The sequence below is a fragment of the Haematobia irritans genome, chromosome 1 (assembly GCF_050003625.1).
Source record: "Haematobia irritans isolate KBUSLIRL chromosome 1, ASM5000362v1, whole genome shotgun sequence".
In the NCBI taxonomy this organism is placed as follows: domain Eukaryota; kingdom Metazoa; phylum Arthropoda; class Insecta; order Diptera; family Muscidae; genus Haematobia; species Haematobia irritans.
The window spans coordinates 198,719,852-198,736,082 of record NC_134397.1 but is presented as its reverse complement, the minus strand read 5'-3'; the positions used below and the strand labels follow the sequence as shown (position 1 = coordinate 198,736,082).

Genomic DNA, 16,231 nt, shown 5'->3' with positions numbered 1-16,231 from the left:
AACTTCTCGTTTCGAGCTGGGGAGATAAAATGTAAAGATAAATTGTCATTTAACTAAACATAGGATCGGAGAGAACACGCTAATAAAAATAGAAGTTAATTACCTATGGTATCAAACTTGACTTATTGATCTAATTATGTCTTTAACATCATACACTCGTCATACCTAATATAACACACACAAGCCCGACATGCACTACAAAATCCTTTTCTCATGGAATTCGGCCAAACTAAAACAAGTTTGAGGGAAATCAGTGTTGAGAAATAACAGACAATGTTTGGTATTGTAGTAACCATTGAGTGCTTCTCATTTTTCACAATATTTTTGGCAGTTTTTTTTTTAAATATTTTTGCCACGTCTTCCAACAAATTTTTTTTTTGTCCAGTTACTCGAAAAGAGGATTATTTTGCCACCGAAGTACTACGCCAACGATACTGGAGGTGCTCTCGAAGCTATTTTTCACAGTCTTATTCTAATCTCCTCAACAAAGTCACAGATTGTGCTTATCTTCTCGATACCAAATAACTCAACAAATTGTTCTATGCTGTGTGTTTCCATCAGCTGCTTGTTTGCTTGTCTTTGAGTGCCATATCGTTCACAATGGAAGATAATATGGGATGGCGATTCCAGTGTGCCACATTGATCATATTGGTCCGTTGGTACCACATTGAATCTCGATAATGTTTCATTGCAGAAACAATTGTTTGTCAGGATTCTGTTAGCTGTTTTCACCCTGTCAGGGCTCAGTTGCATTCCACGAAACCAAGGTTTTTCCTCACCGTCGGGAATATTTTGAAAAAATGATTATTACCGGCAATCGCTATCCCTTCATACTGTTCTTTCCATTCATTCCATAATCTTTTCTGTATCGCCGCCACTGCGTCACCGATAGGCTAAGGTACCCCAGTTATTTCAGCTTCATCATTATCGTTTCTCGCCGCCGTGTCTGCCATCTCATTGCCATGAATAACACTATGTCCAGGTACGTAGTGCAGATCTATCCCCAACGGAATTTCTTCTGACAGTGCAAGAAAGTCGTCTATTAAGTAGTTTGACGATGAGTCCCCCTCTATTGCGCTCAAACTGTCCGTAACTTGATTATATTGTTTCTCTTTGCATATTCTGTCGCCTTGATAAACGCCAATATCTCCGCCGACATTGATGAGAGTTCTTTCGATGCTTGAAATGATCTGGTGGTGTTTGTGTTGTGGTGGTGGAAGGAAGGTGAATGGCAGCCTTCCAATTCCTTTCACAGAAAAAATAATTTCAATCGACATTTGAAATATATTTGAATTTAAAATGATTTCTTTTTATTATTATTATTATCTTTATTTGTAATTTGAAGCCTTAAAGGCCAATTGAGGTAAATTACAATTACGCCCATTTTCATGAAGCTCCGTTAGTGCTCCGTTAACTAACGAACTTTTTAACCGTATTATGAACATAGCTGTCATCTTGCCTATATATTCCATATGCCAGTTAGGAACCGGAGAGAATATATTTGGAATTTACTTTTTGTTAACTGACAGTTAAAACCTTACGGAGCTACATGAAAATGGCCGTTAATCTACTAAAGAATAACTCCTCGAAACAAAGTTTTACTTATAATCTAAGATGGTTAAAGGTATGGAATTAAAGTTATCACAAATATAAACTTCTTAAGTCTAAAGAAAAAAAAAATATAAAATTTTATAATTTTCAATAAAAAAACTACTCTTGATTTCATACTTAAATGGAAACAGTGTCAACGTCTATGTTAGTCAACAAAAAAAGCTTTTCTTAAAAGCTTAAAGCAAAAGCTTTGAAACTATAAACTACTGATCGTGACTTAAAACCAGTTTTCATTACAACTCTATGATGTTAATAATATTTTTTATCCATTAACAAACAGTATGTCGTTCCGAAAACTTCTCTTTTTTGGTCTGTTGGCTTTCGCCGCAAATCATTTAACCCAATCACAAAATGCAAATGCAGTGGAAATTCTATTCAAAGACAATGAAATTGTGCCAGATGTTATTCCCCAAGCACCTAGTATTCTTTTAAAGGTAATTGATGAGAAACACAAAATGTGTATACTTAAGATATAATATATACTACGATTAAATATAGGTATCTTATGATAATGGCCTCAAAGCTGACAAAGGTAATGAATTGACCCCAACTCAAGTACAAAAGCAACCTACAGTCGAATGGAGTGCTGATGACAACGAATATTTTACATTGATAATGACTGATCCCGATGCACCCAGTCGCACAGATCCTAAATTTCGAGAATTTCGTCATTGGTTGGTTGGTAACGTACCTGGTAATCACATTGATCAAGGTGAAGTCATTGCAGCATATGTGGGTTCTGGTCCACCCAAGGGAACTGGCCTACATCGTTACGTTTTCCTGCTATACAAACAGCCAGGCAAATTAGAATTTGACGAAGAAAGGGTTGGCAATAATACTCGCAAGGATAGGCCAAAATTTAAAGCAGCCAAATTTGCTGAAAAATACAATTTGGGAGCACCAATAGCTGGCAATTTTTATCAAGCCCAATGGGATGAATATGTGCCCATTTTAAGCCAACAATTATCTGGCCAGTAATCTAACACAAATTATTTTCAAAATATTATAAAATACATTTTATTTGAAAGAATTGTTTTTTCTATTGAGTTTATTTGTCCTTATTGGTAATTAAAATTAAAACTTCTCACTTTCCTCCCGCTGTTGCCAGTGGATTTCTTAGAACCAAAATTACAGAATCGCCCCTTAGGAACATTTTCGATATGAAACGATCCTTGTTGACTGGTTTTACCTTCTTTTTGCCCTTTCCTGTCCTTGGAATTTCTGTCCACATTTCTTTCACATTTTCCAAAACCATGTTACAGTGACGATCAAAAGCCTTCACTCGACCCAATAGTTTTTTATTGTTACGGCAGTTAATTAGGACCTGAGTGTTATTTTTTACCGATTGGGTTAGAACTGACAATGGACCAGTGTTGAATTCTTCCTCTTCTTGGCGAGCCAACTCTTCTGGAGTTAATTCTGATTTAGGTTTTACTAGAGCCCTAAAACACAAATACAGAAAGTAGGGTTAGTTTCTTTCTTTGAACATTTGCACGGATTAGATTAACCAATGAATTCTTACATATTATTGAAATGTGAACAATCAGCCTTTACTTATGGTGGGTGAACTGTTTAATTGGAACTGCTTCCTCCTTGAATTATAATGGAAAACGTTTACAATCGTAAGCACTTTTGTTTTTTTTAGTGACGCTTTTTCATATGCCGGATTGACATTTGTGTAATATTGCCAGGACCCAATTTTACGGCACACTCAAACAGTATTGCCAGTTTGATGAGTTTTTACGTGTTGACAAAATATGTCGGCATGGTAAGATAAAGGTAGAATTACATACCATGCGTTCAATGCGTCCGATGATTGAAGAGTTGAAATTTCTCTTTGAAATCAAAAGCTCAAATAGTCTGTCACAAACAGAAAAAACAACCCTTCCATCAACGCACGGATTGACGCATGGTGTGTAATTCCCCTGCCAACATTTTTTGAATTTGGGGACTCTTTTGAGAATCCCCACTACGTCGAAAACAATCATATACGACATCAAAAACTCGTCGGAAAAGCGCCGTCACTATTGAGAAGTTGTACCACGCCAAGTTACTACAAAAATGTTTCGCATGAGTGCAATTATTAGGTGCCTTTATAGATCAATTTAGAACGACGCCAATAAGGGACCCTCCAAACAATCAGAAAAAGTGCATTTTAAGATAGTTGTAAAAGAATCATTGTGGTCGAGTAAAACACGTTTGTTTAGATATTTATTAATTTGATTAAACATTTACAAATTCTTAAAAATATAACATTTATACCACTATCACATTACATTTAACATAATTTTTGGCATTAATCATGATGTTGAGTTACAAGTAGCGAGTTACATGTTGCTGCGTCTATCAACCAGTGTTTTTATTCCATGGAGGCAGCGTGTCTGTAAAATATCTGAAAAACAATCACTTTATTCCATTTGGAAAATCACCAAATTGTTCACCAATATACCTTTCACAATTTTAAGCGTATAATCTATGTTTTCAGAACTTTATTTTCGTTTTTATTTAATTAAAATATAACAAGCTGGTTGCGCTTGGCGTTTCACAAAAAAATGGCTTTTTTAACAGTAGGGATGGCAAATTACTTGCATGTACTTTTTGATGTACCTTTTCATGGTGGTTGAAGTGACATTTACGAGTCTGTGGTAACGATGAGGTTGAAATGGAACTTTGAAATGCTGGCAGGGTCAACCTTAAGTACGGTAAACGTAATAACCCTGCCAACATTTTTGGAATTTGACGACACTTCTGAGAATCTCCACCACGTCGAAAACAATCGTATACGATATCAAAAACTCGTCGGAAAAGCGCCGTCACTATTGAGAAGTTGTACCACGCAAAAGTTACTACAAAAAGGTTTCGCATGACTGCAATTATTAGGTGCCTTTATAGATCAATTTAGAACGACGCCAATAAGGGACCCTCCAAACAATCAGAAAAAGTGCATTTTAAGATAGTTGTAAAAGAATCATTGTGGTCGAGTAAAACACGTTTGTTTAGATATTTATTAATTTGTGTAAACATTTACAAATTCTTAAAAATATAACATTTATACCACTATCACATTACATTTTACATAATTTTTGGCATTAATGATGATGTTGAGTTACAAGTAGCGAGTTACATGTTGCAGCGTCTATCAACTAGTGTTTTTATTTGATGGAAGCAGCATGTCTGTAAAATATCTGAAAAACAATCACTTTATTCCATTTGGAAAATCAAAAATTGTTCACCAATATACCTTTCGCAATTTTAAGCGCATAATCTATGTTTTCAGAACTTTATTTTCGTTTTTATTTAATTAAAATATAACAAGCTGGTTGCGCTTGGCGTTTCACAAAAAATAAAATCGTAGTAGGGATGGCAAAATACTTTCATGTACTTTTTGATGTACCTTTTCATGATGGTTGAAGTGACATTTACGAGTCTGTGGTAACGATGAGGATGAAATGGAACTTTGAAATGCTGGCAGGGAAGCAGGAGGTAATAGCTTCATTCGAGTACCCGATAATATTTGACAATTATCGTACATTTTTACATGAAATCGTTCATTTACTGAAAAAAGCCAGCAAAGGAGATCCAGAAAAAGATCTAATTTGACGTTTAAGAAATAGAGACGGGTTTTTCACCGTCTCTTCCCAGTAAAAACTTGCAAGAGCCCTCACAGCATTTCAAAGTTACATTTCATCCTCATTGGTATCACAGACTCGTAATGCGCTTTACAGACTATCAGTTATTCCGGACGACAGTACTCGTGTCGAACATATCCCATATATTGTTCACATTATAAGTTAAGATAACTAATACATTAGTTATATTGAATAGCTAAATATTTGATTTTGTGTTTTAATATATCCGGCTGATGAGTCCTTCCCCTGCCAACATTTTTTGAATTTGGGGGCGCTTCCGAGAATCCCCACTACGTCGAAAACAATCATATACGACATCAAAAACTCGTCGGAAAAGCGCCGTCACTATTGGGAAGTTGTACCACGCCAAGTTACTACGAAAAAGTTTCTCATCCGTGCAATTATTAGGTGCCTATTTAGATCAATTTCGAAGGACGCCAATAAGAACCCCTGCAAAATATCAGAAAAAGTGCATTTTGAGGTAATTGTAGAAGAATCATTGTGGTCAAGTAAAACATGATTGTGTAGATGTTTATTGATTTGATTAAACATTTATAATTTCTTAAAAATATAACATTTTTCGGTTTATATCATCACATTTTAACATAATTTTTTGCATTAATAACAGAATGATGTTGAGTTTTAAGTAGCAAGTTACATATTGCAGCGTCTATCAGCCAGTTTGTTTATTTTCGATGGAGACAGCGTGCCTGGAAAAATATTTGAAAAACGATCACTTTATTCTATTTGGAAAGTCGAAAATTGTTCACCATACACCTTTCACAATTTTAAGCGTAATATCTATGTTTTCAGAACTTTATTTTCGTTTTTATTTAAATAAAATATAACAAGCTGGTTGCGCTTGGCGTTTCACAAAAAATAAAATGGCTCTTCTAACAGTAGTGATGGCAAAATATTTTCATGTACATTTTGTACTTTTTGATATGCTTCCCCCATCACAGTTCGCGATAGTTGTGGTGACATTTACGAGTCTGTGGTAGCGATGAGGATGAAATGGAACTTTGAAATGCTGGCAGGGGTGAGCCTGAATCTTAATCGGGCTGCCACTTTAACCTAACCTAACATTTTTACTTGAAATCGTTCATTTACTGCAAAAAGCCAGCAAACGAGATCCAGAAATAGATCCAATTTGACATTTAAGAAATAGTGACGGGTTTTGCACCGTCTCATTCTAGTAAAAACTTGCTAGAGCCCTTGCTACCACAGACTCGTAATGTGCTCTATGCGCTTTACAGGCTCTCAGTTATTCCGGACGACAGTGCTCGTGTCGAACATATCCCATATATTGTGCACATTATAAGTTAAGTCCGAAGGCATAATCGATACTGCTGCATGTTTATAGGATCGATAACACATTTACCAAGTCGTATCGATCCGAAACACTATAAGATTCTTTACAAACACCGACATTCCGTCCCGAATAACTGATACTCTGTAAAGCGCATTACGAGCCATTTTTGATACATAACCAAGATTTTATAGATTGGAAGGCGCATTACTGATTCTACCTTTTAAGTGTACCCTGTTCTTGAGCATCCCATGCAAACAGGTGATTGAAAACTTAACATCTCTGTTTTTTCTCTCATACTTCACACACGTTTCGTTTTCATTTCTGATAGTTTTTAATTTTTTTCTTAATAAAAACGAAAACTAATTTGTGCAATAAACTCGAAATAAGAAATATCAGTAAATGTCTGAAAAGGAACCAGAGATAAAGAAAGCAAAAATGACCACGGGCGTAGAAGTTGCAGAGCCACTTAAGACATCACCTGTGGCCGGCACTGTCACCGAAAAGACTTGTTCGCACTGGGTTAAAAGAAAGAAACGATTTTGCAAAATGACTGTGGCAAAAGGCAAGGACTACTGCGGAGAACATGCTCCTGCTATTAATGTGGAGGATGGTAAATCACCTGAAGACCAGGATCGAATTCCATGTCCCTTGGATGGAAAACATACAGTTTACAAGAAGAATTTACAAAAACATTTAAAAATTTGTAATGCCAAACCAAAAGTGGACTTACCCGACTATATAAGAAAAAATGCCAACGCGGGCCAAGAGGAAGACTACGATAGGCAAACAGCTGAAGAACTGAAAGCCATAAAACTGGTTGAACTAGAAGATGACGAGTTCTACAAAGTTATAGAGAAAGTGAAGGAATTGTACAAAAAGTATGTTGAGGGTAACATACAAACATTGAACTGTAATCACAAATGTATGGACGAAGAATTGGCCAATGAAGAGTATGGAAAAGAATCACGTAAACATCTGGTGCAGGCATCGGCTTTGTTAGGAATTCTGGAGCAAGAGAAAACCCTACAGGACTCTACAAGTTTTGTGGAATTTGGAGCAGGAAAAGGACAGCTGGCTTTCTACCTTTCGAAACTATTGGAGAATATGAAAGGCTCACAAGTAGTCTTGGTAGATCGAATGTCTCTGCGCCATAAGAAGGACAATAAAATTGAAGATCGTTCGCTGGTCCAAAGAATACGAGCCGATATTATTGATCTGTGTCTGGACAAATTACCGGCATTGGAAGCCTGCCAAAATTGTGTGGCGGTGTCAAAACATTTATGTGGCGATGCTACCGATTTAAGTCTTCGATGCATTACCCAAGCATCGCAACGTCTTACGGATGTTATCATGATTGCAGTTTGCTGTCATCATCGCTGTGATTGGCCCACCTTAGTGGGGAAAGAATTCTTTCGGCGACACAATGTAACCCCACGTGAATTTGTTATTATCACCAAAATGGTTAGTTGGGCTATATGTGGTACTGGCATGAGTAGAGAAAGGCGAAAAGCTTTAGAAGAACAAAACCTATCGCAAGCGGCAGACACTAAAGACCTGCAACCAAATCAACGTCTTTCTCTAGCCGAACGTGAGGAAATAGGATTTATGTGTAAACGTATAATAGACTATGGACGCGTAGAATATTTAAGGCAACATTCATATGCGGCTAACTTGTACTATTATGTTCCCAAAGAAGTGACTTTGGAGAATGTTGTGTTATTGGCAAGAAAAATAAAACAAAGCTGAAAAAAACTGATAGTAAAAAAAGTTATTCCAGACATTTCGAACAAGACAAATTCAAAAATTTCGAGATAATTGATGGCATTAGAAATGAGAGGCCTTTTTCTATCGCCATTCAAAAAATTCAAAATTTCAAGACGGTTGTGGAGTTCAATATGCAAGGAATATTTTTATATGACAAATTCAAAATTTCAAAATAATTGCCACAATTTTTTAAATTCAAAATTTCAACATGCACATGGAGTTCAAAATATCCAAAACTTATTTTTATTCGACAAATTCAAAATTTCAAGATAAATGGAGAAATTTAAAAATCTTTAAAGAAAATTTCAAGATCGATATATTCAAAATTTCAAGATAAATGGTGGAGGTCCGAATGTTGAAAAATTCTTTAGCAAAATTCACAAAGAATGAACAAATTAAATTTGGGACAACAAAAACAAAATACGAGATAGAAGCAAATTTGATGTAAGTCTGAGAACTTTTTTATGTAGAACTGTATTTCTCCAAGATTGGAACATTACATAGCGTACTCTAATTAGAATTTTGAAAACATATACAAATTGGGCCAAGAAGTTTTGTGATAATAAAGATCCTCTTGACTAATCCATGGGGAATAGATTCAGCTTTTCCAATGAGCCATATGTATATGAACAGTATGATTATCTACATTGCATATGTCCACTAAAGTTTCTAAAAGATTTAGACTAGTAAAAATGTCCTATATTTTAAACCTACTCAATGTAATGATTGGGTAAATTCTCCATGGTTTAAATTGGATAAAAATATTCGGTTATGCATATTCTAGGATTGTTAATGACATCTGGGACAAATATCATATCTGAAATATATTTACGCTTGTGTTGACCAAAGAACTAACGGTGGGTTCTAAGTTCGAGTTTAGTCGCTAATATTAAAAATAAATCTGCAAAATCAAAATAACTTAAGTTATTTTTTGTAAATTTTATTCCACCATGTTCTGATATTCGGAGTCGCGAAATTTTTGTTTGTCGATATTCCCTTAACCCTGAAAGCCACAGTCCTAAAATTTGGCAAAACAGTTCTCTTTAATGAGAAGCTCAATTTAAAATGAATTGCTGTCCGTGAGCATCTCGATTTTTTCCGTTATAAGAAAAATAAAATCTTGCGATTTGCTATGGAGCAAATGCAGTTTATGGTCTCCTCACCGAATTGCGTAAATTTCATATATGTTGTGTCATTCGGTGAGCTGATTTCAACGAAGCGACCCATAGCCGGGGGGAAGTACCCGGGTTATGAGATATAGCCCTCGAAAGGGTAAAAAAACTTGATATATCTCCTTTGTTGTTTGTCCTATCGTATGAAAGCTTATTTAATGCACTTTTATACGCAAAATTTCATTGCGATTCCTCAAACTTCTTTCCATCTTCCTCCTCGTGTCCGTCTATTTCCGGCCGGAATGAGTCCATTGTATGATGTATCCTTCGGACGCTCCTAGTTCCTCCACCCCGAAGACGAGAATATTCTCGCAAGTCGGTCATATTCTGAAAGAAATAAGAGCCCAGTATTTTTTTTTTTCTTCTGAAAGATAGTGCTGTACAATGGCACAGGAAGTGAAAAGAATCTTCCACAGCCTCGGGGTCCAGACAAATATCATCATTCGCTAGGCCTATCCTTACCATGTGTTTTCCCAAGGTGTTGTGTCCCGTTATGACGCCTATCATAGACCTCACATCCTCTTTCTGCAATGACATCAAGACTTCAGAGTTCCTAATATTATTGTCGTCCCATATCAGTTTGGTTTGTTCACAGCCAATAGAAGAAGCCCATCGTTTATTTATTTATTTATTTTATTTTCATTATGTAATTTGAAGCCACATAGCGGCCAATTTATGTAAATTACAATGGACTACTAACCGTGACTAAAGTATAATTGAAGTTGTGACAATGTGAAAATATATGCGAGTATATAAAAAGTATAATTACATATATAAGGTATAAAATAGATTAATTAATAATATGACAAAAAATGAAATATGAGAATTATAATTAATAATATGATAAAAAAATATAAAAAAATGAAATATGACAAAACATTTTTAGTTCCCATTATGATTGAAAAAAGACACAATAAGAAAATATTATTTACTCAAACAAGCACAACAAAGCAGCACTACTAACTCGAGTTTGGATAAGCTTCATGCAGGTGATCCAAGATGATCGAGTAATCTTTTACGATATGTCGAATCAGAAATCGAGAAGTCCTTCAAATTAGTAGGGAGACAGTTATAAGATCTGGCGATTCTAGCCTGAAATGACTTGTCCATATGACCTCTGGCAAGAGGTACAACAATCTGATTTCGCCGCGATCGGCCAAATGAAAATAAGTCCACGAGAAATCGAGGTGACTGAGCACTGAAAATTTTGTGGAAAAGAACAAGTGATCTGAAGTCAATAAAACTCGAAAATGGGCACCCCAGGAAATCCTGGACATGAGGAGATATGTGGTCATATCGACGCAATGAATGTAGATAACGGACTATTCTATGAATTGCTAGTTTAACTTTCCTTATGTTACCAGCATTTGTGCCACAAAAAACCTCAATGCCGTATAGAATATTGGGCATTGCCAAAGCATGTACAAGTCTCTTTTTGAATGAAAAAGGCAGCATCAAATCAGAGTTGTACAATTGGCGTAGAGTCAAATTCGTTTGACTAATAACATTGTCTATATGTAGATCAAATGAAAGTCTATCGTCAATGGTAACCCCCAAACATTTTAAATGGTGGACGACTTCAATATCACACCCATTATAAGAAAGAGTTAGTCCAATATCAGGATGAGATGAAAAAATTAATGCTTTTGTCTTAGAACCATTGACGGAAAGATTATTGAGACACATCCAACTGTATAAACTATTAGTTACAAAATCAATCTTAGCTTGTAAGACATCTAAATTATTAACATCCCCCCGAAAAAGCAACTGAACATCATCGGCGTACGAAAAAGTGGAGCATAAGTCTTCATATTTGCTATTTATCCTGTAAATAAACAAGGAGAGCGGACGAAAAACGTCCGGAATGACGTTTTCCGTACCACCTGCGTCTTCCTTAGCCAGTATATCTGCCTCTTCATTCCCAGCTATGCCATAATGTCCGGGTACCCAGCACAGAGTTACATTATGCTGTTCAGTGTGAACCGTAAGCTCTCTACGACAGCGGCTGACTACCTTCGACCTTATGTTCGTATTGCTCAGGGCCTTTATAGCTGCCTGACTATCGATGAAAATGCTGATATCGCATTTAAATAACGGCCTCATCGATAGAAGTTCTGCAGCTTTTGCAATAGCAAATATCTCTGCCTGAAAAATGTTGCATTGCTCGTCCAACTTAAAGGACTCCTCAAGTTCCAATTCCTTGCAGTATATTTCGCTGCCTAACCCCCGGCCATTTTTGAGCCGTCAGTGTAGATGTTGAGATTCCCAAAGTGTATCCTATTTTCATCCCAGTCCTCGACGCTCGGGATAATTGATTCCAGGTCGCTCTCAAACACATGCCGTGACGCCATATAGTCCGTTTTCATATGTCGTCCGGCATACACTATCAGTTCAGTGTGTCTGCAGCCCGTGCTCTCCAAAGAGTCCAGGCTCTTCAGTCTGATCAGTATGACCTCCGCGGTCCTCCTAATATGCAGGTCCAGTTGACATATCCCCATCAATACCTCCAGTGCGGCGGTGGCCGTTGTCTTCATCGCCCCGGTCATATATATAAGGGCCGTTCTATTTGTCCTGCCCAATCTCAGTATATGATTGTGGTGGTTAGTGATGGGCCACCAGACATGACATCCATACACAGGTACTGGCCTTATTACAGCTGTGTACAGCCAGTTGAAAAGGGACGGTCTCATTCCCAACATAGTTAGAAAGCATACATTCTGGCCTTTCAATTGATGACTTTATAGGTCTACTTTTAGCAAAGTTATTGAGATTTGATTCTGAGTGGGAAAAAAATTGATCATTACTGAAATAATTTTTTATGTTGTAAGTATTAATTTATTAATTAGATTATTTAGAAGAATAACAGCCGTTTTCATGTAGCTCCGTTAGGCTTTAACTGCCAGTTAACAGAAAATAAATTGTCAATATCTTCTCTCCGGTTAATTTTAACTGAAAAAATTGCAGCTAAGTTCTTAACAAACATAAGGACCAGGGCCGTCTTTAACCTTTTAGAGGCCCTGGGCATATTACTATAATGGGGCCCCTATGACATTGACAGAACATTATTTTGTAACAAAAAAAAAAAAAAAAAAACAACAACAAAAAATTTAATATTTGCCACAAAGGTAACTCCCTTAGCATTCATAGATTAGTGATTAAAAATTTATGTAAGAACTCAATTATATTTTTTAAAAAATACGAAAAATTAGGAGCAAAGGTAGAATTAAAAATTTTAAATAATAATCGATCGATGGTTGATGGCACTTTAAACCGGCAACTGTAACGATAAAACAAAATTAGAATTAGAATACGCGACAGAGCAGAGCAACTTTAAACGACTTACTTCTTTTACAACTTTTTACGATTCAATCATCTTTTCTCATGGACATCAGAAGTTGGCGCTAGGGGGACTGGCATCAGGGTTGCCTCCTAATTTATGTCGTTTGAAAATGAACCCTTCCAGATTTGAGACAGACAAAATCGTTTGGTTAGTTTAAAGTGGCCGCCCGATTAAGTTTCAGGCTCACTTTGACTATTCAGTCCATTTTAATAAGGCAAATCGTTAATCACTTCTTCAAATTCTATGCTTTTTAGCACATCACATCCCAGCAAATTGAAAGTACTTCTAAGGTCACAACTTTAAGAGCACTTCCGAAAAATGTCCTCCAAAGATGTTCTTTATTTTAACTACTCAGGAAGTCCTTTTAATTCAATTTGTTATAACTTGCTTTTTCATATTTTTAAAGGGTAATTTGAACTTTTTTTTGTTTCAAATAGGTTAAAAGCAGAGTTAGGATTAATAAAAGGGTACAAATTATTTAAATTTTGTCAAAAAAAATGCTAAATCCATTCTATAAAAATTGCGAATTTTTGGAAATATTTGGTTGTGAATTATTCACAACCAAACATCAGAGTATATTAAAACCCATAATCTACTGCACGACAAACAATCGGGTTTCAGGCCAAAACATAGTTGTATCACAGCATTGATCGACGTTGCGGATGATATTTGTTCATCAATAGATGACGGCCTCGTCACGATCACTCCAAAGCATTCGACTGTGTGAGTCATGAAATCCTCTGCATGAAACTAAAGTACTTCTTTAATTTTTCAACATCTGCGGTCTCTCTTATATCATCCTACTTGGGACAACGAACACAAGCTGTGGAAATTGGTGGCTTAACTTCTAGACCTTTAAATCTCGCTAAGGGTGTACCTCAAGGATCGATTTTGGGTCCCCTCTTATTTTGCCTTTACATAAATGATCTGCCAAGCTGTCTGACGTTTTCGAAAATACATATTTATGCTGACGACGTGCAAATCTACCTAAGTTGTAAAAAATCTCAGCTGACAGATGGAATTAACAAATTAAATTTGGATCTTCTTAATATACATGAATGGGCCACAAAAAACAGTTTACATATAAACCCAAATAAATCTAAATTAATAATAGTCAGCAATCGTACCCAAGTTGTTTCGACTGATCTGTCTATACAAATTGGTAATGATTCCATAGAGAGAGTCAAAAAATCAAAGAACTTGGGAATTATTTTTAATTCATCAATAACCTGGAAGGACCATGTTTGTTCAACCGCTGGTAAAATCTTTGGAATGCTACGCACCCTTTATCAAACCCAATCTTTCACACCACTGCACATCCGCATACTGCTGGCAAAATCTTACTTAATTCCTATAGTCCTTTATGGCTGTGAATTGTTTAGTAAAGCCGATGCGTATAGTAAACGTCGACTTGAAACAGCATACAATGCAATCGTTAGATATGTTTACGGTATCAAACGCTTTGATAGTTGTGCTGCGTACACTAAATATCTTTATGGTGTAGAATTGTATATATATATATATATATATATATATATATATATATATATATATATATATATATATATATATATATATATATATATATATATATATATATATATATATATATATATATATATATATATATATATATATATATATATACACAGTCTTACAAAAGTTTACATACCCCAGATTTTTTTAGGTTTTTAACTAAATAATTTTTATAAATTACTACGCGGAGATTTATTTCCTTTTAATATAGATTTTTATTGAAAAAGAAAACAAAAACTAACATATATACACATAAATTCATATTAAAACATAAAGAAAATTAATTTTTGTCTTTTTTGTTAATTTACATAAGTTTACATACGTTTAAAAAATATCATTGAATCACTCTTAATTAATATCTTGTGTGGCCCCCATTCGCTTTTATGACAGCAGACAGTCGAGATGGCATAGATAGAGCCAACTTTTTGGTTATTTCAGGTGTGATACTATTCCACTCATCCTGTAACGCCTCCTTCAATGTTTGAATTGATGTTATTCGACGTTTACTCAGGCCCCGTTTCAAAATGTCCCACAAATGCTCAATAACATTTAAATCAGGAGATTGTGGGGGGTGGTCTAGCTGATTTTTTACATTGTTGAGAAGCCACTCCTTTACAATTTTCGAAGTATGCTTCGGATCGTTATCCTGAAGAAAAATAGAATGTTCTCTAAGATGCAAAATTTCAACACTGGGTAGGTAGCTATCTTTCAAAATATCTATATACATGGTCTTATCCATAGTGCCATCAATGAATCTTAATTTTCCAACCCCGTTTGCGGCCATGCATCCCCAGACCATGATTGATCCACCTCCATGTTTTACCGTGGAATTAACATTTTTCTGTGAAAACTCGGTATTTGGCTTTCGCCAAACTTTTGCTCGGCCATCACCTCCAAAAACCATAAATTTACATTCATCAGTGAATATTACCTTTTCCCAAAATTGAGGATCATTAATGTGGGCATTTTCATATTTACGAGCGTATTCTAAACGTTTTTGAATATTCACTGGTCTAAGTAGTGGTTTTTTTCTGGCAACTCTGTTATTGTACCCTTTTCGTTTTATGCTTCTTCGCACAGTTTGGTCAGAAACAGTTATTCCTAGATCGGTCTTCAATTTTCGATTTAATTCCACTGCACTTTGTTTTGGGTTTTCTTGGATGGAGCGAATTACAGCCCGTTCCGACCGGTCGTCGAGAATACGGGGACGGCCGGGACGTGCCTTAGTCTCAAAATTTCCATTTGCTTTGAAATTTTTTATTATGGTTTGGACTGTAGACTTCGCTAAATTTAATATCGTTCCGATTTCACTGAGAGATTTTCCATCATTCCTCAATTTAACGACCAGTTTTCTAATTGGCTCCGAAATTTCTCTACCTTTGCCCATTTTATAACCGCAATTGATACTTATGATCTTTATTTTTCACGTATGACCACCTTCTTTAAGATAACAAGCTCTACTAATGATTTGAGTCAAAAATTGCGAAATTTGCATCGGTACTTATAACGGTACATCATTCTTTGGACAGCGTATGTAAACTTATGTAACCTTGCAAAGTCACATGTTTCATGTTTTTTGTTGTTGTTTATAAACAACACCAAAAAAACTCAAAAGAAATGTAAGAAATACTTTGTTTTACAAATTAGTTTACAAAAAGTAAAACATATATATGCATTTTTTATTATATATCTTAAGAAATTAGAATGTTTTTAATCGTATGTAAACTTTTGTAAGACTGTGTATATATATATATAGCCAGAAATTTAACAATAGAGAATGAATTTATAAAAGTGTATATATATATATATATATATATATATATATATATATATATATATATATATATATATATATATATATATATAT

General features: G+C 35.3%; 3 protein-coding genes and 1 long non-coding RNA gene across 4 annotated transcripts; 2 read left to right on the top strand and 2 right to left on the bottom strand.

Annotated features, from left to right (window-relative positions):
- The first annotated feature begins 1,858 nt into the window (after positions 1 to 1,858).
- LOC142222396 (protein D3-like) lies at positions 1,859 to 2,641 on the top strand. The gene is made up of 2 exons (XM_075292536.1): positions 1,859 to 2,045; positions 2,110 to 2,641. The coding sequence occupies exons 1-2, from the start codon at positions 1,893 to 1,895 to the stop codon at positions 2,587 to 2,589; spliced, it is 633 nt and encodes a 210-aa protein (XP_075148651.1). The 5' UTR covers positions 1,859 to 1,892; the 3' UTR covers positions 2,590 to 2,641.
- Positions 2,601 to 3,303, bottom strand: LOC142222398 (putative small nuclear ribonucleoprotein Sm D2). Its single transcript, XM_075292539.1, has 2 exons — positions 3,134 to 3,303; positions 2,601 to 3,053 (listed from the first exon to the last, which is right to left on the bottom strand). Coding segments are annotated over exons 1-2 (360 nt in total). The 5' UTR covers positions 3,136 to 3,303; the 3' UTR covers positions 2,601 to 2,695.
- Positions 3,304 to 4,581: 1,278 nt separating this feature from the next.
- On the bottom strand, positions 4,582 to 5,677 carry LOC142219385 (uncharacterized). The gene is made up of 2 exons (XR_012717553.1): positions 4,853 to 5,677; positions 4,582 to 4,796 (listed from the first exon to the last, which is right to left on the bottom strand). It is a non-coding gene; the product is annotated as an uncharacterized LOC142219385 (long non-coding RNA).
- Positions 5,678 to 6,854: 1,177 nt separating this feature from the next.
- LOC142222393 (tRNA:m(4)X modification enzyme TRM13 homolog) lies at positions 6,855 to 8,492 on the top strand. Its single transcript, XM_075292533.1, has one exon. The coding sequence runs from the start codon at positions 6,952 to 6,954 to the stop codon at positions 8,296 to 8,298; it is 1,347 nt and encodes a 448-aa protein (XP_075148648.1). The 5' UTR covers positions 6,855 to 6,951; the 3' UTR covers positions 8,299 to 8,492.
- The last annotated feature ends 7,739 nt before the right edge of the window (positions 8,493 to 16,231 follow it).